This window comes from Pistacia vera, unplaced genomic scaffold (assembly GCF_008641045.1).
Source record: "Pistacia vera cultivar Batoury unplaced genomic scaffold, PisVer_v2 Contig398, whole genome shotgun sequence".
Taxonomy (NCBI): domain Eukaryota; kingdom Viridiplantae; phylum Streptophyta; class Magnoliopsida; order Sapindales; family Anacardiaceae; genus Pistacia; species Pistacia vera.
This window is the reverse complement of record NW_022196221.1, coordinates 774188-795390: the sequence shown is the minus strand read 5'-3', so window position 1 is coordinate 795390 and position 21203 is coordinate 774188. Positions and strand designations below refer to the sequence as shown.

General features: G+C 33.8%; 2 protein-coding genes across 3 annotated transcripts; one reads left to right on the top strand and one right to left on the bottom strand.

Annotated features, from left to right (window-relative positions):
* Positions 1-535: 535 nt before the first annotated feature.
* Positions 536-1790, bottom strand: LOC116141414 (protein GAST1-like). Of its 2 annotated transcripts, none has more exons than XM_031426929.1 (4): positions 1684-1790; positions 1179-1235; positions 1015-1048; positions 536-862 (listed from the first exon to the last, which is right to left on the bottom strand). In XM_031426929.1, the coding sequence occupies exons 1-4, from the start codon at positions 1750-1752 to the stop codon at positions 681-683; spliced, it is 342 nt and encodes a 113-aa protein (XP_031282789.1). In that variant the 5' UTR covers positions 1753-1790; the 3' UTR covers positions 536-680. The 2 variants fall into 2 exon arrangements, with proteins under 2 accessions (XP_031282789.1, XP_031282790.1); XM_031426930.1 differs by lacking the exon at positions 1684-1790 and adding an exon at positions 1346-1491 and having other exon boundaries at positions 1179-1304.
* A 5231-nt stretch (positions 1791-7021) lies between these two features.
* Positions 7022-21203, top strand: LOC116141372 (nuclear cap-binding protein subunit 1). The gene is made up of 19 exons (XM_031426883.1): positions 7022-7281; positions 7478-7537; positions 8749-8805; positions 9707-9778; positions 10152-10214; positions 10896-11072; positions 11661-11795; positions 12615-12681; positions 13404-13603; positions 15349-15419; positions 16042-16126; positions 16707-16775; positions 16897-17015; positions 17292-17430; positions 17946-18446; positions 19104-19403; positions 20011-20189; positions 20298-20409; positions 20733-21203. Exons 1-19 carry the CDS (start codon positions 7198-7200, stop codon positions 20892-20894), a joined length of 2652 nt encoding a protein of 883 aa, XP_031282743.1. The 5' UTR covers positions 7022-7197; the 3' UTR covers positions 20895-21203.

Here is a 21203-nt window from a genome sequence, read left to right as displayed (position 1 = left end):
GAAACAAATATGTATTTGTATTTGGTGTAGAGATAGAATAGTGATAAATATGGAAACATACGGAATTGTTTAAGTATAGGTTATTAAAATTTTAAAATGATTTTTCTCATCAACGTCTCTGAGCAAAATTTTTATTTTAATTATATTTTTCCTTCAATTAAATTGAACTCTTTATCTACTATTATCACATTGAATTACAAGAATATGTAGAGTAGTAAATAATTAGATTGAATTCATAGTCCATCAATTTTTTTTTTTTAATATTATTTTTCATCCCTAAACTTTATTCCCTTTGACCCTCCTAATTGATTGAATCTTATCTCAACCCCTTTCAGATGTAGCTTCAAAATCACTATAACCCCTCATATTCATTGATATTACACTCTGTCCCCCCCAAAAAAATAATTTTTTTGGATCCGTCCCTGTTTAAAATTACTTTTATTTAATTTATATAGACCCCATATAAATTTATTCTCAAAGTAGCTATCGGTCCATCAAAGAATTGCGGAATAATTAAAAATAATTAGGGCCAAAATAAATTAACTAATATTTGAATTGCACATTGCTTAGGGAGAGCACATAAGAGAACAAAATGCCAAAATGGCTACAAATTAAGCAAAATAATAACCTAATTAATTAATGATTAGAAACATTAAATTAATTAATTAGTGAATAATTAATCAAGGGCATTTGGGGCCTCCTCTCTTGGTCTTCCAATTGTTGTAGCAAGGGCAAGTTTGCTTGTTGCCATAGGTTCCAGAGGGCACACACAGACACTTTGCACAGCATTTTTGGCAGAAGAACATGCATGGTTTCTTGTATGCTGTGCCTGAGCATCTGTATGTGCATTTTGGAGCACATTCTGCACATAAATCAAAACCAATTTCATCAATAAAACTGTTTTCGAAAACACTCGAAACACTTTCACAAAACACGATTACAATACTGTACAAGTGCATTTTACAAGTTTTACGTCATGATTTGCGAGTTTCATCGATAAATTTTGGAACTTACCCTGAGGATGAAGGCTGCCTGGTGTGGTGCCATACTGCAGTAAAATTAATGAACACACACACAACAGAGTTAGCTAAATAATATATAATAAATGATATGCAAAAACAAGTTGGCAATTTATGGCTTGAAAATGAGACCACATATTGCCTTAATTAATGAATTACCATTCCATGGTTGCTTTGTGCCTTTAGCTCAGAACTTACACCTTCTACAGTAGTAGCCTGCATTACAAACGAAGAACACGAGACCTTTAGCTTTGATACAATGTTAAAAGGATCAAGCTACGACCTCAAAAATCATGTTATTATATTGAGATTCGGTACTAATTAATGTTTAAGATTAAATGGGCTTAAATAGTTAGGTATTCAATCCTTTTCACCAGTGCAAAGGACACATTAAATGTTGTGTTTTGGAATATAGCTAAGCCCCCCAGCAAAGGCACATGCTATTGTACAACAATATGGCTATGCAATAGGGCCTCCTTGTAGTTTACCTCTCGATGTTTCCGCTGTTACAAGTTTAAACTAACTATCTCGGTTATGATCGATATCAATAGAACTCGATCATAGACTTCTTATAATCTTTGTTACCGACTAAAGTGTCATTGCTCAACAAACACATGAAGCATAAAAGTGAACCCGTTTAGAAGAAGAAACGATGCAAACTTACCCGATTTTCGGCAAGCAAAACAAGCATGAAAGCCACACAAAGCAAGAGAATGCTGAGCAATCTAGCCATTGTTGTCTGGAGAAGACTAGAAAATGAATGCAAAGAGAGCAAGTGCGAGTGTGAAAATTATGAAGAAACCAATTGATATTTATAGGCAAAATTTGCCAAATTGCTAATTGGCGTTTTGCTCTAAGGGTCCCAAAGGGAGAGAATTCTTATCTCATCCATGTGCACTTTTAATCAATTTGGGTCCATTTACATGTGAAATCACATGCCCACCTTGTTCAGATTTTTGGACCCTGAAAAAGCTCAATATATGTAGACAAAATATTGAATTGAATTTTAACAGAAACGAACTGAAACATTGAGAGCTACCCACCAACACATCTCAACCACTAGTTTCAAGCTTCAAATTTATTTCTCTTGGAAATAAAAATGGAGATGGAATTTTGAGGGGATGGACCATTTGCTGTCTTTGTCTTCTTAAATGGGTAATAGGAAGTGGGTAAGACACCAATGGGTATTCATTTAATCCCATGTCTCTTGCGAATAACAAGTAAGTTATCTATGCTGAGTCTTACGTACACATGTCTGTATATTTTTAAATCGACAATTCTGTTTACTGTCAGTGACTGTTTGCATTGAAAACTGTAAAATTTTGTCTTAATGTTTAGTAATATATTTGCATCTTTCATTGATATATTCTTATCTCTATTCTCATTAATCCGATGCAATATTATATCTCTTAATGTTTAGTATAAACTTTGGATCGTGTTAGCTAGAATAATAAATACTAAAAGATTATATTTGGTATACCATATTCTATTGTTTTGTATTATATAATATTTATTAATTCGGTAACAGTATATATTACGAAATATGGTAGGGTGTTCTGTGCATCATCGGTATTAAATTTATACTTTTTTTATTTTTAATTAATTATTTTAAACAAAAAAATTACTAATTTCATATATTTTTCCTCATTTGATAAAGAAGTTGGAGCCAACTAAATCTTTAAATCTAAAAACATTGGAAACTGGATCCTCTTGCACGTGGTGGTGGTTACTGTGACATTAATTTTGTAAATGTTTGAAAGCTATATATGCTTCTTATGATGGGGTGGGTGGTAAGACTGGTGGTGCCGTAGTGGCCTTTGCAAGCTTATCTCTTTGAATTTAGTTATTATTATTATTTTTTTTTTAATAGTATTTTATAGCCTGATTTAACACTCTAAAAAGTCAAGAATTATTAGAATAATGTACCATTAAATCCAAAAATAAAAGGGTTTATTATTAAAATATTTAATATTAAAAATATCATTATAGTATCATCTAGATTCTGAGTTGTGTATTTTATTGTGTGAGAATGACGAATATGATAATAGTAAGGTCCAAATTAAGAGTCCATCAATAGTGGTGGAAAAATAACCTCTTCAGCCCGTGGCAAGTTAGCAAAAAGGAAGGTCGGGCCTAACCTGGCTCACCATAGAAGGACTGGCCCAGCCCGACCCGTCAACTGTAACCCGACGGGTTTTGGTGCGAGTCGGGCCAAGCTAGCCTAGAATTTTTTTTAATTTTTTTCTTTTGTGTAATTGTTTTTAGCTAACTTTTCAAATATTAAGTATTCAATTAAATTATTTTTTTTTTTTTTGTTAACATTTCAAATATTAATTTAATTTTAATATAATAAAATTGTAATATATGAAAAATTAGATTTATTCATTTATCAAAAAATAAAATAAGAAATAAGAAAATATAATAATTATTGTCTCGTTAAAAACATTACCAAGAAAAACTCAATGAGACAAAAACTTGGTAAGGAAAAAAGAGTGCAATAATTGATAATTAATTTATAAGTTACAAAGTTATAATTTACAAAACAATTAATTTGGGAGTTGACTAGGACCTGCTTCATCCATATCATCTATATTACAAAATTGAAATGATTCTATTAAAGTATCGTCAACAACCTTGTATTGATCCTGATGGCGCGATTGTTCCCAATCTCGAAGACATGTGAGGACTTTAATCATTTTTTGTGAAAGTCTAGTTCTCCTTTCATTTAAAATTCTTCCACTTGCACTAAATGGTTATTCTGATGAGACGGTTAAGACAGGAACGAAGAAAACATCCAGGGCAAGTCTTAATAATACTGGAAAAATAATTTTTCTGGTTTTCTAATATTCTAAGACATCAAAATTGGCTTTTTGTTGTGGATTTGCTGGTAGCACGTTGGGGGTTCCCAAATATTGGTGAAGATCATTACTCTGTAGCTGTATGGAGGACAGTACATTCGTTGTTGATGCTTCTGAAGATGAGGTTGTGCTTCGGGTTCGGGTCTTCTTCGGCCTATTAAGTGCACTCTAGGAGTCAAAGTCTTCATTTGTTTCTTCTGATACTACTTCCTTAGGTATTTCACCTCTTCGTTGGTTCCCATGCCTGTTTTCATATTACAGAAATACCTCTGCAAGACACTCTCTTATCTCTCATAGTTGATTGGTATATGCTTCGTCTCGTAAATTTTCACTTAATGTGTGTAAACCATTTTCTAAACGCGCTAATTTAATTATATGATCAAATATGACAGCTAAATAATAAAGAAAATGAATAAGTTTCCAATATTTTTTAAAATTTAATTCCATTGCTTCTATTGGTCCCGCCAACATTTTATTGTTTCTGTTTTTTTAAATAAATATGAAATTTTTATAATTATATGTATCACCAATGGACTAGTAAGATAATACACACCAGAAATTTGTAAAGTGAATTGATCAAAATTTTTAAGAAAATAATGAAAATTTTGAGTTATATGTCAATCACTGTCTACTAAATAATGAGGACCTATATTATTTGCTACAAAATAACTAATTAAATTTGCATAAGGTAAACATGAATCAAGCATTAAATAAGTATTTTTCCATCTAATAGACATGTCTAATGTAAAAGTTCTAGGAGACATATTTAACTTTATACAAGTATCTTGAAATTTAGCATTTCTTCTATTACTACTATTAAAAAATCTCTAATTCTATTAATATTATTTCTAATTTTTTTCATACCACTTTTCACAATTAAATTAATAATGTGACATGCAGAGCTTGGTGAAAAAACTTTAAATTGTCATAAAAAGTAAAATTTATTTTTAAAAAAATTCATAGCTCTACTATTAGCACTTACATTATTTAAAGTTAAACTTATAACTTTATGAACAACATCATAATCTTCTAAAACTTCAACAATTTTATTATAAATTTGTTGACCACTATGATCCACATCCATTAATCTAAATCCCAATAAAGATTTATTTAATTTACATTCATTATCAAAATAATGACTAGTCACACAAACATAATCTTGTTTAACTCTACACTCCAAATATCGGCGATTAGAGCCACAATAACATGACAACTGTGTATTTTATTTTTTAATTCTAATTTTATTTTCCCAAACAATTTTATTAAATAATTTCTAATTGCAGTTTTAGAAAAACTTTTAAATCCTGGAAAAAAAGAATTTTTAATAAATCTTTCAAAATATTTATCTTCAACCATATTAATAGGTTGATTGCAGTAATATATAAAGTTAATTGTTTCCTATATACATCAGAATTATAACGTCAAGTAGTACCCATATTAGTTATTTGAGTTTGATTAGTTTCTATATTTCCTTGTTGAGTAATATGTTTATTAACATGTCTTTTTAAAGTACTAGTACCATTATCTGTATCCAGCTTTATAAATATTTCCATAAAACTTACATCTTGCTTTCTTCATGTGAACTCTATTTTCTGTCTCGTAAAACTTATCAAAATGCACCCAAACGTCTGATGTGTGTCTATCGTTAGTTTTGATTACAGTTGATGAACCCGCTTCTGCTTGAGATGAAGTTGGACGAGGATGACTTATAAAACCACCGGGAGCTGTAGTAGCATGGGGAGGAAGGGAGGGAATATTATGAGGTATATCAGATTCTGAGAATGGGAAAATGAGACTATTTGAATCTACTGCATTTATGTTAGTAAATTTAGGGGGATTAGGATAATTTTCTTCATTATCGAAATTGATGGGATGAAAATATTTATCCATTGTTGTTAATAAAAAAAATTGGATATAGAAGAAATAAAAAATTAAAGGAGAATTGGAATTTGAAAATATGAATTGAAAATTGCAAAAACTAATAAAAATTAAAATGAGAGCAAATTGACAACAAAGAGAATAATTTAAAGATTGCAATAGAGAAAATGAGAGAATTTGAGATGTGAGATAATATGAGAGTTTAGGCCCTATTTATAGATGGGAAAAGAAAATGACCAAAAAAAACCCCTCAAACTGCTATAAAATGATTATATTTCAAGGGTACAAGGGGTATTTGCAAAAAAAAAAATTATTATTTTTTTAATTTTTTTGATCCAACCCTCCGAGCTGTCGAGTTGGTCCATGAAGACCCGGCCCGCCCGACGGGGTATATGCCCAATCTGTCTCTTAGGTGGTTCGGGTTAAACCAGGCTTGATGCTGACTGGGTTAGGGTTGACCCGCCTATTCCGGCCCATTTGTTCCACCTCTATCCATAAAGTTGGGAAGAGGCTAGGCCCAATAAGGGTAAGCCCAATCAGGGTCCAAAATTTTGTGTAGCATCACATGAGCCACAATCCACAAAAGGCTCAAACTCAAATCCTGATCCAACACCATTCGACCAAATCTTCTATGGCCTACTATCAACAGACGCTGTAAAAGTGCATTTGGGGATGACCCTCAACGATGCTAGTGGTGTACTTGGACTTGTGGTTGACCACCGCCAACATCTTCATAACTTTACAAACCCTTCTCACTAACTTTCTCTTACAAACGCGACGTGTTAGCTCGTAATTGATTAGCTTATAATAGATCCCGTCTACCCAACAATGGGTTTCATCTGATCAATTACGAGCTGTTACGTCGCGTTTGTAAGAGAAAATTATAAGAAGTATTTGTCAACCTATCTTTATTATTTAATTAAACCATTTTTTAGTATTTTTAATTCAATTTAATTTGTATTTGAATTAATTTATGATAAATTAGTTTTTTTTTTTTAAGTAATTTGCATGTATGGTTATTATCCATAATCTAAACAGAGAAATAAGTGAATGCATGGTCAGCCTAGTAATAATTCCACTTACCACCTATGAAATTGGTTCAAATTTAGGGGTGTTTTTGATAAAAACTCAAACTTCAATTTCATCTTGTTACTTAACACAATGCAGGGGATTTTGCAAAATATTTAATTTTGCCGTAACTTTAAAATTATTACAAAAAAGGCCCAAACGGGCCGGACCTGTTTCATTTTAGGGTTCTAAACTTCTAAGTTGAATCCTAAACACTAAACCCTGCGAATCCCTCCTATTTTCTCACTCACTCTCAACTCTCAGTAACTCGTTTCTTCTTCTTCTCCGCTGAAGAAGCTCAGCTTCAATTCTTTTCCGCCTCTGTTTCCCTCGCTTCTCCCACTTCGCGAGGAAGATAGAGAAACACACACAGAATGAGCAGCTGGAAGAGTCTTCTCTTACGAATTGGCGACAAGTGCCCCGAGTACGGCACCTCCGGCGACTTCAAAGATCATATTGTCCGTACAATTCTTCCTCTCGCATTCTCTCTTCCTCTCCTCTCCTCTCTGTCTCTTTCTTTTCATTATGTTCTTAAACCGAAACCCTAGGTTTTTTTTCTGTTCAATTTTGTTTGTCTTTTTTGTTTTCTTTGTTGTCACGTGCAGTGCATGTGCTGAAGGTTGTTTTTTTTTGTTTTTTTTCTGAATTTTGCAGGAAACATGCTTTGGCGTACTTCGGCGGGAGCTCGAGCACTCAGCTAACGATATTTTGTCGGTAATTTTCTTTTCTTATATATATTTTTTTTTTCTGAATTTTAAACTAATGTTGTAATTTTCGAATTTTGAAGATTGAACTTAAGTGCACTTTATGTGTTTATTTTGCAGTAGAGGATTTGGTTTCCTAATTGATTTTTGTGTGGCAGCAATTTAAGGATCATGAAAAGAAAAAAATAGGTTGTAATGGTGAACAATCGGAAAAACGATTTTGTAGGAATATTTATGATGAATATGGTAGTATTGGCCGAAAAATCTATAAAGCTGCAAAAATCAATTTGAAAATTTTGAATTTGGATGATAAAAATATGTCATTCTACAATCAGTAGGCATTGATTTCGAACACCGTATTTGCAACAATTTACAAGTTTTGGATTCACACATTACAAGTTTTAAGTTCACACATTACAAGTTTTAAGTTTATTCTTCCCAATAACAAAAATGCTTAGTGTTCAACTTAAGTTTTGAATTTGATGCGTAGTTTATTAGAAGTTTTACCTTTAAGTATGTAGGAATTTCGCAAAATATAACAAACTGAGAAGATATATTTTGGAGACGATGGCACTTTCTCATTTCATAGGGAACCTAAAAGTGGCTTTTCTGGGCAGGGTGTGTAAGTGAACCCTCAACCTTATTATTATAGAATTTGAGAGAGAGAAATAAGTGCTTAATATTATCTTAGTACTTGTCAGCAGAATAAAAAGTTCAGTTTCTTGAAAGAAGCTCTAGTAGTTAACAATTTTGTCTGACTTACAACTCTACGTTTTACAGTATTTATGGAATGTAGGTGACAATATTCATAACTGAAAGCTAATCAAAGGTTCTGTTGAGTGATAATAGAGTTTTGGGATTTCTAGTTTGTTGACATGTAATTGTCTGTTACTTATCAGATTCTATATAAAACATTCATTTACAAATCAAGGTTATTCTTGTATCGTCAATGTAACTTTTAGTGCATGTATATAGTGACTAATAAGTTATGGACTTGCACACTTTTTAGGGTCATGCATATCTAGCTGTGTTATTGTCATTTATTTTTTAATTTTTATGTTTGATACTCTTTTCTTTGTATTGCCATACGTATGTTTCTAACAGAGATTTTTGTGTATATATAAATAAGTAATTATTTGTTGCTGAATGTCTATTTTTATGTGGTAAGATGGTTTAACTACCATAAATATGCTGATGTTTTTACTTTGTTCATCTTGACAGTACCTTCTCCAATGTGCTCAACAAATTCCTCACAAAGTTCCTTTATATGGGACATTGGTAGGCTACTTTACGTCCTCATTCTGCTCTCTTCTTTGTTTTAGTGTCTAATCCTTTGAGGATTTTCTTTTTACTTTCACATGTCATGTTTAAACTAATGTGGATTTAGCATAAATGCTTTGTGGATATTTTATATTGGCAGAGTGTATGTATGTATAAGTATTATGGTGTGGGGGAGATATTGAAGTTGCTTTGATGATCTTGAACCCTTTCTAAAGCTTATTACTTGGACTTTAGGCTTGGTACACAAGTTGTTGTATTCCTCTTCAGGACTTGAATACTGAATGCATATGGGAATATTTTTAATCAGTCACTCAGATGAAATGGATGTTGTAAACCTGCTCACCGAATTGTAATTTAGAGAGAAAACAACCATCAGGTAGCATGAACCTCAGAGTAAAAAATTTTCTCTTGGTATCTCATGATCAGGATGGAAATGACCTCTAATTTGGCAATATATACACACATTTTCCTTTGTCTCACAATCAAGGATGACAATGACCCTAAGTTTGCTAGATATAAACACATTTTCCTTTATCAAAAATCGTTGGTTTGTCAAGAGCACTTCTTGTCTGTGGTTAATTACTGTTTTCAGTATTTTCTATGGGTTTTTATTTTATTTTAATTTCATCTTCCTTATTACTGTTGTAAAAAGCAAAGCAATAAGCACCTGAAGCATGTTACTTTTGTTAATTAGTCATCTTTTCTATCTTAGATGTACAGTAAAAGAGCAGCTTAGATTTTAATAGTGTGCTTTTTGATAGTTGATGGGTACTATGAGTCATGTCTGAACCTAGCTTCCTTTTTTCTTTTATCATATTTTTCTTCAGATAAAAAATTTCTGCTTAGTTGGCATATCCTATGTAATTGTATAAACCTCTCTCTAATTTCTCTGTGTCAGGTTGGTTTGTTGAACTTGGAAAATGAGGACTTTGTTAAGAAACTAGTGGAGAATACTCAAACTACTTTTCAGGTGAGAAAGTCCAGTGAAAGTTTACTAGTTATTTTCACAGTGTAGAGTCTATTTTGAATTGATGGGTTGATATGCAAACCAATAATTGAGCTGGTGCCATGTAAATGATATACTTGATTAGATGTTATAGCCTGTTATCAACTGGTACACTGTGAGTAAATAAAACTAAGTACTGAACTGCTGCTCTGTGAGTTTTTTTAACCAGCTCTTCTGATGGCTATATTGGAAATATAGAGAGTTTAGTTTGTACAATTTTAAATTAGGTGGGATGTAAATTCAGTATTTTTACAATAATATATCCTTGTATGATATTCTGACTCTCTCTCTCCCCCTCTCTCTCTCTCTCTCTCTCTCTGTGCGGGGGATTTCACAGGATGCCTTAAATTCTGGAAACTGCGATCAAATTCGTACTTTGATGCGATTTCTAACTGCTATGGTACGTGTGTTGTTGTAACAGTTTTGTTAAGTGGAAAAGGACCAGCATGTTTGCTTTGAATTTTAATTTTTCATTTTGAACCTAAATTCTGAGAGGATAGATGATCTGCCTGTTTTTCTACATCTGTGCTACCTTAGCAACACCAAGGCCTTGTAAATTTTACATTTGTGATAAGCTAGGGCAAAAATGTAGGAAAATATGTTGGAAGAAGTTATAAACTAGGTGCCATGTAACCATGTGATGTGCCTATATAATATGTTTCTTGGTGGATAGTGTTCACTTATTGTGCTATGTGACATGATACATGTTTTGTATAGCGTGTTTTTAGAACCTTTTCACAGCCCTGTTATATGTAAAGAGTTAAGATGGGGGTTTGCATGATGCTTTACTAGGTGTCATCACATGGGCTGGGCTGGCTGTAGGAGGAAAACAATACCAACTAATCATATATATAAAAGATCAGAGGTCTTATATATTTATGAATTTGAGTATCATTCATCCAGATGGAGATGTTAAGTCCTGCTGTTATTCATTATTCTCTCAGGATATTGATTTCAGATATTAGAATTTTTTTGAAATAAGTTGTTAGTGTGTGGTTTTGTTTATATTTATTTAATATTTTTCAAATTTCTAATATGGTGAGAAAATTGTTAATTTTGTTCTTTAATCTATGTCTTTCAGATGTGTAGCAAAGTTCTCCAACCTGCTTCTCTGGTAGTTGTCTTTGAAACATTATTATCATCAGCTGCCACAACAGTGGATGAGGAGAAAGGAAATCCTTCATGGCAAGCATGTGCTGATTTTTATGTAACTTGCATCTTATCTTGTCTCCCATGGGGAGGTGCAGAGCTCACTGAGGTGATGTATATTTTGGTGCCTGGTTGATAGTTTGCTGAAGTTGGCTGACATGATTTCTTATTGGTTTGGATCTTATACTTATTACTGGTGTTGTTGCTTCTTTTATTTGTTATTTTTCTGTACAAAATGGATATTTATTTTTTGTTTGCTAATTATTTATATCAACAAGGATCCTCTGGAAGTCTTGGAAGATCTTATAACTTATTGTTGGTGTTATTGGTTTTTTGTGGAACAGAAATTCAAATAATTTGTTAAGCTTTAACCTAGGGGTTTGATTTCATTAACTGTCTAGGATCTATTGGTTGTAGTGAAGTGTGAATATGGAGTAGCATATCCGATTCTTTGGTTGTAGGATGGAATTACTTTGTTGGTATTCTGCTTGCACTTTTTCTTTTTCAACTTTATTGGATTTTAGTGTTTATAAGCTTAGGCAGCATAATTATTTATCAGCTTTGGTAATAGTTACTTGTAAGTGTGCACGTTACATGTGTGTTTGCTTCTCTATCAGCTTCAGAGTTGTATCGTCCTCACTCAAAATGCATATGATTTCATCTTTTTTGTTGGCTGACTTTACATATTTATGTTCAGCAAGTTCCAGAAGAAATTGAGAGGGTCATGGTTGGTTTAGAAGCATATTTGAGCATTAGAAGACATGCTTCGGACACTGGTTTGTCATTCTTTGAGGAGGAGGAGGATGAGTCTGGGAAGGGTGTTGTTGAAAAGGTATGGTTTCTGTTGTCATTGATAATACTTCTGGGCTATTTGTCATTTATATGTTATAATCTGTAACATTTTCCTTTTGGGAACAAATTATTGAATTTGGATATCAATCATTAGATTTTGAAATGTAGTTCGATGTGTATTTTCTTTTTGTGTATACATTCTTGTCCATGTAATTAACACCATTATTCTTTTCCAATTGAACTAGGAAAATCCAATTTTTCTGTGTCATCTACAGCACTATATGGTTTGTGATATAAATAACTAAAACATCAACTACTTGTGTTCTATGCTTCTATTTTATACTTTATAAATGAGCTGCAGTGTAGCATTTATGCCCTGCAAAGCTGTACGGAATAGCACAAGAAATACACAATTCTCTTAGTATCATTGATAAGTGATAAATGCTTTTTCGGATTCTAAGAATTGGGCTCTGAAGATTTTCTAAACATAGTTCTTCAGAATGACAATGAAGTTAAATATCCTTTTTCAAGTCATTATGTATATTTAGTCCTATTATAAGTTTGAGTTACTTTACTAGCTAGCATTGCCAGGATGCAGTTCTGACCACGTGAGTTGGGGGAAAAATCAAAACATTTATTGCCCAGACTCCTAAAACTGAGTTTTTCCATCATCAATCTGAGGAGGATACATTTGTGAAAAAAACATGATCCTTTCTTCAGATGCTACTATTATTATTTGACTATTTTATTCTTCTATAAGGCTTTGGCCACACACACGCTATCCAGCAAAATTTTAGATGTTGATTTATCTGGGATATACCTTTGCTCCATCAATGTGTTTTGATTTTTTTGTCTTCAGGATTTCTTGGAAGATTTATGGGAGCGGATTCAAACTCTATCAAACAATGGATGGAAAGTTGATAGTGGTAATATACTTTTAGCTCAGTTTATTTCTTTTTCAGTTCATCAATTAATGAGATAGTTCAGTTGATAGTGGTAATATGTCCATTGAGGATGGATATTAAGCCAACATTTACTTATAGTTATTTTTTACTATTGGTTTGCTGTTGAAAATACTTGAAGAGGTTTTGTTATTAATTCTTGAAGTTTCTTGCAACTTTTGTATATGATTTATGTTATTTTACTTTTGTATACGATTGATTTTATATTTCCTAAATTAGCTATTAAAGGTTTTTCTAATCACTGAAACATGTAGAAATAAAGGAATAGAAGAAAAACAAATCCCCTTCACTAATACTTTCTTACCTTTTTGATATCTCAAGTACGTGCTCACTGAGTACTAAGACGAGGGCTACTTCTAGATCCTACAACCTCGGTAGCTAGGAAACTTTTAGATTATAATATCTCAAGTACGTGTCCCCTAGGGGATATGAACTCTTGACCTCTTAGTTGAAAGTAAAAGCTTTTACCATTAAGCCCAACCCCTGGGGTTCAACAGACAAGTGATGCTTAGCTGTGAATTTTTACAGAATGCTTAAAACAATATGAATCACAATTTTCCTTCGTGTGATTGATTGAACCACTTATACACAAATGCATATTTTGTTTCATGATCAACTCTTGTGATAAAGGCTTTTATTTTTTTTAAACCCTTCTTGATCTTGTGTTCTGCACTTTTACTTGCTAGTTCCAAGGCCTCACCTCTCATTTGAAGCTCAGCTGGTTTCTGGAAAGTCTCATGAATTTGGGGCAATCAGCTGTCCTGAGCAACCTAATCCGCCTTCAACTTTTTCTGGGATAGCTTATGGTAAACAAAAGCATGAAGCAGATTTGAAGTATCCTCAAAGGATATGCAGGCTTAATATATTTCCGACAAGTAAGAGTGAGGTAGTAATATTAAAGATCTCTTCCTCATAAGAGTAAATATTTAAGGTCTCAATATTTCAATCTATGTTTTTCTTCTTGGTAGTAAAAAATCTTTTGGTGTATAACGTAAATGCTTCATGGTTGTGTCAACTTTTCTTACTGAATTTGTTGACATCAGCTTCTTATGCCATATATCAGGCTTTTGGGTTGGGAAAAGATTAAGCTCTATCAAGTTCTTTATCCCAAGTTTGATCTGTTTGTGATATCCCTAAGGATCAAAAAACACAGGCTGAAGATTTTCTTTTTTGTGGGAAACAGATTTTTTTACTTTGGCCTCCTTTTCTTTTCATCTGGCTAATTTTGGTTCCTTAATAAGAACATGTGTCTAATTGGACTTCTTGGACAAACCAGGCATTTTTGTGGCAAGAGTAATACTGGTCTTTGAGTAGGGATATTAGACAATTTTTTGTTTAGTTTGTAAGTTTGATACCAAGTTTTGTGACGAGGAACCCACTAGTTTTTCATTTTTGAAGGAAACTGAATAATTTTCTCTTTTTGCATGCAAGCTTTATATGCTATAACGATCAGAATAAATTATGTTATCCAATGTTCTAACGACCGGACCGGATTGGACTGTCCGGTCAGACTGTCCAACCATCGACCGGCCACTTTTCCGGTCCAAGATTTCAATTTCACTGTTCATTCAAATCCTTAGTTTGATTGCTGGTGAACAAGAGGCTATCAAGTGCCGGAGTTAGAAGGCTTTTGTAGAGTGGAGGCCGGTGGTTCAAGGGGTAGTGTTGGATTGAATTTTTGACGCTGGAATAAGCTAGAATTTGACCGGAAAATTCAACCCAATATGGGAGTCACGGCTGGCGAATGAGGGGCTACCAAATGTTGGGGTTAGAGGGGTTTTGTGGAGGGGAGGCTGGTGGTTTAGGTGATGGTGTTTGATTGAATTTTGGAGGCCGGAAAAATCAACCCAATCGCAGCAATGTTCGTGAGTCACGGCTGGCAAACGAAGGGCTGCCAAGTTCCGGGGTTAGAGGGGTTTTGTAGAGTGGAGGACGGTGGTTCAGGTGGTGGTGTCGGATTGAATTTTGGCCTTCGGAATCAGCCGGAATTTGGCTGGAAACGTCAAACCCAAACAGATTGCAGGGTGTATTTGCTATATTTTAAACCTGTAGGGGCTGAAATGTAGTTTTCAGTGGTGTGTTAAAAAGAATTTAAACTTTTTGGACCACTGGTAAACCGGTCAGACTGGTCAAACCGTGAACTGGGACCTTGACCGGGTCAAGGCCCAGTCCGGTTTTCAGAACATTGATGTTATCCCCAGCTTTTCGGGTCTACGTTGCTTATTTAGTGGCCTACTTATTTCTCTACAATGTCATATTTAACTATATAATATTTGTGATGGGATTTAGATTTACTTTTTAAGAAAGATAAAGGTGAAAAAAAGTTATGAACTATCTAAGGCAATGTCGTTTTTTGTTCTGCTTAAGATGTGAGATTGGCTCTTGTTTCACTAGAGTTTGGGGGATGAGGACCTATTCCTGGTATTGGACCAGAAGGAATTGCTTGCATATTAATCCTGTCAAAACTTTAATACTTTTATTATATGTAGATTTTGAGTCTGTACAATATCAGCATGATTCAGACTGCTGAATGTTTTTAAATATACATGTCAACTTGTTGATGTTCATTATGATTGTCCATTGGTGAAAATGTAATATTTTTCTCTGTTTTGCCTTTTTTTTGGGTGACAGGATATGCAACCTATTGATCGCTTTATCGTGGAGGAGTATTTGCTGGATGTGCTTTTGTTCTTCAATGGCTGGTTTGTATATGTCTTTGATAATTATTATTATAATTTTGATTACAGTGTCTTCTTTTTATTGATTGGATAGATAGTACTCTAATTATAGTGAGATTGATGTTAATCAGAAACTTCTCATCCTTGCTATGTTAAATCACAATACAATCAATGTATATGAACAGGATGTTCTCAGGAAGGGCATTTCTGTCTTCTTCTGCCCCAACCAGAAAAAAAAAAAATTGTGATTATGCATGTTTGAGACTTGACTTTTAACTAATTTGCTGCATTTGTCATGACTTAACACATAAGGTCTGTGATTAGAATTGGCTGCTTGTTTTATATTAATGCATTTTTGTAGTTTCTTTCAAATAAATAAATAATATGAAGAGTTTTTTCATGCATCTTCTTCCAAAGGTTTATGCAGCTGGCTTCTGGTTTCTGGTGTTTTTTGTGTGTGTCTGTGTGTTGGTAAAGGTCAGCTTGATTTTATATTCCTGATTTTAAGCCTCTGTTTATTTCTGGCAAATTCTTTGAAAAAAGAGGTTTTAGTGATTAACTTATTTTCCATCCATATCTTTTTTTCACTTTGGAGGTCTTTTGGGCATTTTTAATTATTTATTTTTCTTGATTCATGCAAAGCTAGTCGAAAGGAATGTGCTTCTTTCATGGTCAGTCTGCCCGTGCCTTTCCGATATGAGTATCTTATGGCAGAGACAATCTTCTCTCAGGTAAAATTATGTTACTGTTTCTGTTAGCCAAAGGAAGAACCATTGAATAAATTCTTCAACTTTCCTTTTTGCAATTTGTGAATAGAGTGAAAATCTATTTTATTACAAGTTTGGGGTCAAGGGTTTAAATATGTTTCAAAAATTTGATTTAACCTTGTCCTTTGCTGTTTAATAAGTTATTAAATTTGTGAAAACTGTTGTAATCTCATTTGAAAAATTGGAAAGGGATTGCCCTCCTGAATCCCAGGCTTCAATCCCCATTCTTGTCTGAATCCTGAAAATATATGTAAACGGGATTTCTTTTTATTTGATTGCTGAGAGTAGGTGCGCATAGGAAACAAGTCAAAATTTCAAATTTGTGTTATTCTTTGGGGAGTGTGAAAAATGAGATGGTGTTGTTGAATAAAAAAGGATGACTTAGTTGATTGCTAAAAGATTATTCTTAAATGCTAATTTATTTGGTTTAGGTTAGATGGTAAAAAGTTAAATCTCTATGAAGAAAGTTGGAATTGAACCTTGCGGCAGGTAGAAGGCCTAACATAATATCCTGGCTAACAATGGTTTATTATTTTACTGGCAGTTGCTTTTGCTACCTCAACCCCCATTCAAGCCAATATATTACACATTGGTTATTATGGATCTCTGTAAGGTAATATGGAATATTGACTAAATCATGTCCGTCTTTTTGTCTTTTTTCCTCAATTGTTTTGGGAAATCAACTTTTCTGAGGCACTTAATTAAAGTTTCTGACGATGAGATTTAATGCACAGGCTCTTCCAGGGGCCTTCCCTGCAGTTGTTGCTGGTGCAGTCCGTGCTCTTTTTGAGAAAATAGCTGACTTGGATATGGAGTGCCGGACACGGTTCATTCTGTGGTTTTCACACCACCTGTAAGTGCGGAACTTATAAAATCTACCTGTGTGATACGGGCATTCTGTTGCAGTGACTTGACTCTTGATATTCCTGCCTTTTTAGATAGATGGGTTCTTTTTATTCCAGTGGATACTTGTTCCACTGTCGTTTTCTCTCTTTATAGGATCAACATACATATTTTTGTTTTCCTATCAGAAAAGAAAAATTGTTAACCTCCATGTTTGATCTTCTTACCGAGAGATGGACTCTTTAGATGTTATGTGTACATTTTGTGATGGTTTCTTGTTTTTCAGATCAAACTTCCAATTTATCTGGCCTTGGGAAGAATGGGCTTATGTCTTAGAACTCCCTAAATGGGCTCCACAACGTGTGTTTGTTCAAGAGGTGTTGGAAAGGGAAGTTCGTCTATCTTACTGGGACAAAATTAAGCAGGTAATCAAGCTCACAGCTAGGAGAATTTGTAGACATAGATTTATCCAAAACAGATACAGGTATTTAAAAAGAATGCGAATGAGTCTGTATTAAACATTTCAATATGTAGAGTAGAGCATTACTCTGAAAGCATTATTCAAATTTAGGTTCGAAACAGTTTTTACTGTGTATCCTCAATGTCTAAAATTTTAGTTAGCTTTTGTTATTTCCATTCCTTAGAATTGGTACAGTCCATTTGAGCGTTTCTGTACCCTTGTTTCTTAGGCTCCACATCATGTGACCGATATTTAATCTTTAACAAAACCTTACATGTCGTTGCAGCTAGTATTGGTTGTCATTTTATTTATTTGTTTTGAGATTTACATGCAAAATATTTTTCTTGATTTGTGATAGATAATTTACGTGATTCTTTTGTCCAAACTCTGCAAATTGAAAGTATCCTTGATTTTAGCTGGGTACAAGATCAGGATGTTACCTCTTTTAATCTCTTTCCCTCATAATATTTGTTCTTATAGAGCATCGAGAATGCACCTGCTTTAGAAGAGTTGCTTCCCCCAAAAGGCATTCCAGATTTCAAGTACAGTGTGGAGGATGATCGAGAAAAAAATGAGGGACACACACTTTCTGCAGAACTTACTAGTAAGGTCAAAGGAAGGCAAAGTGCACGTGAAATAATTGTATGGGTAGAAGAAAGTGTATATCCTGTTCATGGTTTGGAAGTAACCCTCAGCGTAGTTTTACAAACACTTCTTGATATTGGATCCAAGAGTTTCACTCATTTGATCACTGTCTTGGAGAGATACGGGCAAGTCATTTCAAGAATTTGTCCTGATCAGGATAGGCAAGTGATGCTGATAGCAGAAGTGAATTCTTACTGGAAGAACAATGCTCAAATAACAGCCATAGCAATTGATAGAATGATGGGTTACCGTCTTATTTCTAATTTGGCCATTGTGAGATGGGTCTTCTCTCCAGCAAACATTGATCAATTTCATACATCAGATCGCCTATGGGAGGTATATCATCACACTTCTTTATGACTTATTTTCTCCTAATGAGCTGTATGATTTTTCTTTTCCACTAAACGTATGGTTTTTACTCTCCTGCACGAGGATAATGATGTCAATCTAGCAATTTTAATTAGATAATATAGGAGGAACTTCCTTTAAATTACTGGAAAAGAATAAATACCTTTTAATACCAATCAAAATATTTCTTGCTTTAACCTTAGCAAAACAAGATCAACTTGCAACCCCTCTCTTGAAACAAATGGGATGTGAAGATTTAGTATTTTTGCTTTGAGAAGTAATTTCTAATATACACTCTGTAAATGTGTGAATTCCTCTTAATTTAAATGATCCAGTTAAGAGTAGAGAAACCGAGGCTTTGCAGTTATTTATATTTTGATCTGAATAAAAATGATTTTTCAAGCTTAAGCAGTTAGGAAAGCTTTGCTCTCCTAAACTGTAATACCTCTTTTATGTTGTGGCATGTATACCTATTAAGCTGAGAGAGGGAAACCTGTCATTTTGTTTGCCCTTCTCTTGTTTGGCACTTAAAACTTGCTGTGCAGAATTGCTTTTCCTCTCTGTATTCCCTGGATTATTTATTATTATGAACTCTCTTTTAAGTTTAATCTGCCCTTTCTTATTCCCCCATTTCAAACTCTACAGATCCTTAGGAATGCAGTTAGCAAGACATATAATCGTATCTGTGATCTAAGGAAAGAGATTGCATCTCTTAAGAAGGATGTTGCATTAGCCGAAGAAGCTGCAGCAAAGGCCAAAGCAGATTTGGAGGTTGCTGAGTCAAAACTTACACTGGTAGATGGTGAACCTGTTCTTGGTGAAAACCCTTCAAGGACGACTCGTTTGAAATTACAAGCTGAAAAAACAAAGAAAGAGGAGGTATCAGCTCAGGAATCTTTAGAGGCCAAGGAGGCTCTTTTTGCTCGAGCTGTAGATGAAAATGAGGTACGTTTTATAGGATTAACTGTTTTCTATCTTTAGATTATCTCACTGCCGATTTTCTGTACATTATTATATTATAACAAAGTGGATGTTGTCATTTGGGAGTTTTAAAAGTTTTGTGGGAACAAAGAAAAAGAAAAAAAGCTTAGATAGTCTCTTGGTAGATGTAGGAAACTAGGCTATATACTTTGTGGCAAGAAAAAAAAAAAGTACTCAAATTGGAATTAGTGATGATGCCTACTCCCTCCTTTGAGTCTCAGTATATTGTCTTTGAGAATGAGCAAGAGAAAGATACTACTTGCCACTGAATGGCAATGTTTATTACAGTCTGCTCATCAGTTAACCTTATTACTCATGTATTGACTTTCCTTGCGTACGTAGTCTATGAGTTCTTGTGCAATTTATAACATCAATTTCCTTATAACAAATGATGGTTGTAAACTTATGATGGCTCATGTCATTTGACAATAATGCTGCATATTTTTAAAGATTTAGTATATTACTAGTCTTCATGTGCTTTTTCTCTTATAATATTCATGTTTCTATTCATCTGATCTTGACTCAATTCATTAACTCTGTTCCTTATATTGACAACAATTGGCATGTACAGGCACTGTTCCTTTCTCTTTACAAAAGTTTCTCAACTGTATTGAGTGAACGCCTGCCTGATGCATCTAGAGCTGGTACATTGCGGGAATTAAAATCTGTCCCTGCAGATGCCATGGCTGTTGACCCTGAAGAATCGTCAGCAATGGACTTGGACAATGAGAATCGAAGACCTAAAAACAGGTTTCCTCCTTGTGATAACTATCATCTTTTCTTTTACATTTTCGATTTCATGTAATGACATTCAAGTCAATCTGATATTTACTCTGCTTGATCACTTAATGATTGCAGTCAGTTAAATGGTGGAAACCCGAATGATGTTTACAATATAGGTGAAAAAGAGCAATGGTGTTTAACAACTCTGGGCTACGTCAAGGCCTTCTCGAGGCAATATGCTTCTGAGGTAAGCATTGCTTATAGATCTTCTGTTCCCTTGTGATTTTTTTTTTTTTTTTTTTTCATTTCTTGCTTATCTGAGTTTCTGTTTCCTTTTGCTCTCTGCCCAATTGGTAGTGGTACACATAATGTGGCATGTGGCTGTGCATTTGGTCTACAGATTTTTTGCATGACTGACGACATATTCTCATATTTGCTGACATGTCTATTTATCACATCATTTATGTGCCTTTTTTTTAAGTTTATTCTTCAAAATAATTATAATGCCTACATGCTCAAAAAACAAACTAGTTTTGTCTCTGACGAATTCAATGCGTTTGCATTTGGTAGATATGGCCCCATATCGAGAAGCTGGACATGGAGGTTCTAACTGAAGATGTTCATCCTCTTTTCCGCAGAGCCGTTTACTCTGGACTACGTCGCCAATCAACTAAGGCCAGTCTACTAATTCACTGTTGCAAGTTACAAAATTTTAACGGTCTTTTTCTCTAATGTAAATGACGTCAACAGATGAAAGTGAAAGAAAGAATTTTTAGCCGGCAACGTTTTCAGTTAGATCTTTTATTTATCCTTCCATTTCACAACTAATTGAACAATCTGGTGGATTAGTGAACAAAACTAACAATAAGAGCTAAGATCATGATAATTCTGTGGAGAAATATTTTTTTGCTTCTTGTTTTGTTTGGCTGTAAGAATCCAAAATAGCTTTAGTTATAAGGAGCTGAGTCTGCCATTAAGTTGTATAATCGCTGTTGTAGAAGTAGAAACATGATTTATTTTAATTTTTTATCTATATTTTCA